The 3,815-nt window shown below is 37.0% G+C and overlaps 1 protein-coding gene across 1 annotated transcript; it reads right to left on the reverse strand.

Annotated features, from left to right (window-relative positions):
- Nucleotides 1-837: 837 nt before the first annotated feature.
- On the reverse strand, nucleotides 838-2,546 carry LOC105801717 (receptor-like protein kinase FERONIA). Its single transcript, XM_012632962.2, has one exon. It carries the CDS (start codon nucleotides 2,384-2,386, stop codon nucleotides 1,136-1,138), a length of 1,251 nt encoding a protein of 416 aa, XP_012488416.1. The 5' UTR covers nucleotides 2,387-2,546; the 3' UTR covers nucleotides 838-1,135.
- Between the last annotated feature and the right edge of the window lie 1,269 nt (nucleotides 2,547-3,815).

Consider the following 3,815-nt stretch of genomic DNA (forward strand, 5'->3'; position numbering starts at 1 on the left):
TATCCTATATAAGTTAAAAAATTTGCAAAAAAAATCATTTTTCCCTTCTTTAAACAAAAAAAATTTCAGAAAACCTCTCCTCTCTCTCTCTCCCTTCTCCGAGCACAGGCCCAAAATCTGGCGAAAGGTCCGCCGAGTCGCCGCCGAAGTCATTGCATGGCCATGGCCAACGTATACCTGCAGTTCTTAAAAATTCAAAAGGTTAGATTTCTTCTTCTTTTTTTTGTATATGTATTTGTAGACTTTTTTTTAAAAGAAAATAAGAAAACAAATGTTAGTTTATATAGATATTTCGAAAAATGAAATTAAAAGAAAACTCAAAAAATAAAGTAAAAATAAAAATAAAAATAAAAGTAAGTAAATGAAAAAGAAAAAGAACTCAAGAGTAGAAAAAAACGAAAATCACCTCTTGGTTTCTTTTATTTTTATTGAATCTGTTTTCTTTTCAAAAAAACCCCTAAAATACAGTAGTGAAATTCGCCCCCTCCCTTTTTTGCATTTTCGAATGGCTTTTATATAGCCATTTTTTACATATTTTTTACTTGTCATTTCTTTCTCTGATTTTGCAGGCAAGTGGCGATGGTGATGGAGCAAGTGGGCTGCGGCGGTGGCAGTGGCGTGTGCCACTTGCGCTGATGGAGGTGGAGCCGGGCTAGAAGACCCTAGGTGCGGCACACCTAGGGTTTGAAATTTTTTTGTTTTTTTGTGTTGTGGTTTGGGATTTTGGGCTAGGGTTAGGTTAGTGGGCCATTCGGGTTTTGGGCTTGGTTTAATTTGTTGGGTCTTGGGTTTGGGTTGTAATTGGGTTTTATGTTTGGGTAATGGGCAAAATTAGGCTGTACAAAAATAATAGCGAGATCTTTTATATTTTCAGTAGTAAAAATACATTTTTCTTAAAGTAACATGATTTACATTCAAAGGTTTTAAAAGTGAATGAATGATGTTAATATCGTAATCGAAATGGGAAATATAGTCAACATATTCCAAAATGATGCAAATATTTCTCAAAACCGTGTGAAAATTGTGGCCTTCAATGGACAGTAGTCAGGAAAGTTAAGAAACACCTCAACTGCTTAACCATACCTGATTAGTTTGTCCCCTCCAAACATCCATCCCAGATTGCTTATCTTCACTGTCATCTGCACAGCTCTTCAATGTCTGACAACATATCCTCAGATTTCCAGCTAAATGTATCCTCGACACGAGCACTTCCATGGGGCCAGAGTACATCAGTCTGATAATCAGAGAAACTGAAGGCAGATGCAGAGAAAGCTACTTCTTCATACATAGCTTCTCCATGAGGATTGAGGCCCTTCACTTCGAAGTCTGCTTTGTTTTGGAGCTCCAAAGCAAGCTCTAATGTCACCTCCACTTCACCAAGAGCAGGTCGTTTATGTTCCTCAACATGGACGCAACTTAAAGCTATGTCCAGGAATTTCTGTAAGCAACTCGGGGCTATTTTCCCTTCCAAATATGGATCCGTCATTTGGTAAATTCTTCCATTCTTTAGGTGTTCATTGACCCAAGAAATTATATGACGATGATTATGGTCCCCTGCATCAAACTTTAGTACTTTTCTACCACAAAGTACTTCAAGCAAAACAACCCCAAATGAGTAAACATCTGATTTCTCTGTCACAATAGTAGCATCAATGAAAAGCTCAGGAGCCACGTAACCCAAAGTACCAAACAGCCTCGTTCGACTTGTTTCCAATTCAATTTCATCCAGAGGAGGTAACTCTATTCTGATGGGAGCGTTTGATAAACTAAAAGGGCCTATCTTAGACAAGGTGAAATCCGCAATCTTGGAAACCTTTTGGTCATCTAAAAGAATGTTTCTGGTCTTGATGTCCCGGTGGATAACTGCACGCTTTGCTCCAGCATGAAGATAATGTAATCCACGAGCTATCCCAATGCAAATCTCTAACCTTTGCTTCCATGGGAGGGGATCGTGATGACCAGTACCATGGAGATGATCGAAGAGCATCCCCTGGCTCATATAATTGTACACTATGATCATCTTGTCTTCCTCATAGCAGAATCCAATCAGAGAAACAATATGTTGGTGGCGCAGCTGGCAAAGTAGCTGCACCTCATTTCGAAAGTCGTCAAGTATTGTATGTCGTGAGGATCCGAGCTGCAAGTATTTGACAGCGAAAACCGAAGCCCCGTCATCGAAAAACCCTTTGTATACTACTGCGCTGCCACCTTTACCAAGAACCAAGTGGGAGTCAAAGTTATTGGTGGCAACTCTAATCTCGTCGAGTGAAAATCGACGGCACAGATGTTGGGGAAGCGATGATATAGCTGTTCCCTTGCTCGGCTTCTTCTTTAATTTGCTTTCAGATACTGGACAGAAACAAAAGCAGGAAAGTGAAGTTCTCATTATAAATCTTATTCCAAAGCCTAACTTCGGAGTTGGAGAGTTTTTTATTTCTCAAAGAAAATTGAAGAAGGCAGGAGGAGGAGGAAGAGAGCATTATGAAACGAGAGAAAGAAAGGTAGGAGTTAAGAATTGTGTAAAATGTGTTACCAATTTCAAGTTCCACAAGTCATTTTACAGAAAAACAGGTGGCCTTCTACCAAACATTGGAAAAAAGATGAAAACATTTTACCGAAAATGAAATCAATGAAACAAACTGGCCCTTTGTTGGAACATTGAATAGGTCATAATCTTATCAAGTCCGGGCAGTGTACTTTCCTCGCTGCTTCTCCGGGGGCGGGTCCATTGAAGTCCCACCGCTAGGCCCGTAACCTTTTTAGTATATACGACTTCATCTTCATATATTTAGATATTAAATAAAGAAATAATAGTTTACATGAGTTTTAAAATCTACTGATAAGTGTCTCTTTTTTAATATATTTTTAATGTTTTATTATATCTCTACATGATACTTATCAGTACACCAACTTTATTCCTTAAAGTTGATTCAGCTTCGATTCAAAAAGTGCATGTTGGGTTCGAATTTCCACGAACAAATTGACGTGTCTAGGTGGGAAAAGCCAGTTGAATTCCATCAAGGGAGATAGAGATCAAAATTAAACGACCCACGCGGTTGAGGTCGTTGATTCGAGTTGGGCTTTTCAAAGCGCAAGGTTGTCAAAATATTAAGTTACGAACACGTGTATCGCAATTAGAAATTTGGCAAGAGTCAATTTACAGGTCGTACTGGGATTGACTACTTAAGGAAAAGTTGACGATCAGGACGTTCTTGGTTGCTATAATTAGCTTACTGCTTAGAAAGAAAAATATATTTTAAGAATTGATTCAAGATTAGAGTAGATCGGGATTTTCACCACAATTCCTCCTAATGGCAGAATTGATTTGGTAAACGGTCTCCTTTGTAAACAACTTGGCCAAAAAGGAGTCAATGGGTCATAACATTCTAACATCCAAAAGAATATGAGATTATATAATTTATCCAATCAAACACTGCCACATATAAAAAAAACACCTCACCTCACCAATTTGCAAAAAATTCTAAAAAAAATTATTGTTATACGCAGGACGCACATATATTTTATAGAAAAAAATCTATAACTCTGTCTAACCAATTTCTTTTATTGACACTTGTCCAAAAAATAAGCTTCCAATAAGAATGATCCAATTTTAGTCCCTATAATATCCTCATATTTTAATTTTTTACATAATTTGGTACCTCAATTTTAAGTACCTCAATTTTAAATACCTCATTCTGATTAAAATATTGTCCGAATACATAATCTTTTTACTTCTTTTTATATTATTTAATAATGGTCAAATTTTAATTTCGGTTTCTATATTATGCTCAAATTTAAAATTTAATCTCTATGCT

This window comes from Gossypium raimondii, chromosome 7 (assembly GCF_025698545.1).
Source record: "Gossypium raimondii isolate GPD5lz chromosome 7, ASM2569854v1, whole genome shotgun sequence".
Lineage (NCBI taxonomy): Eukaryota > Viridiplantae > Streptophyta > Magnoliopsida > Malvales > Malvaceae > Gossypium > Gossypium raimondii.

Coding starts and splice junctions, on each gene's coding strand:
- LOC105801717 (XM_012632962.2), bottom strand. CDS start 2,386: ATGAGAACTTCACTTTCCTGCTTTTGTTTCTGTCCAGTATCTGAAAGC.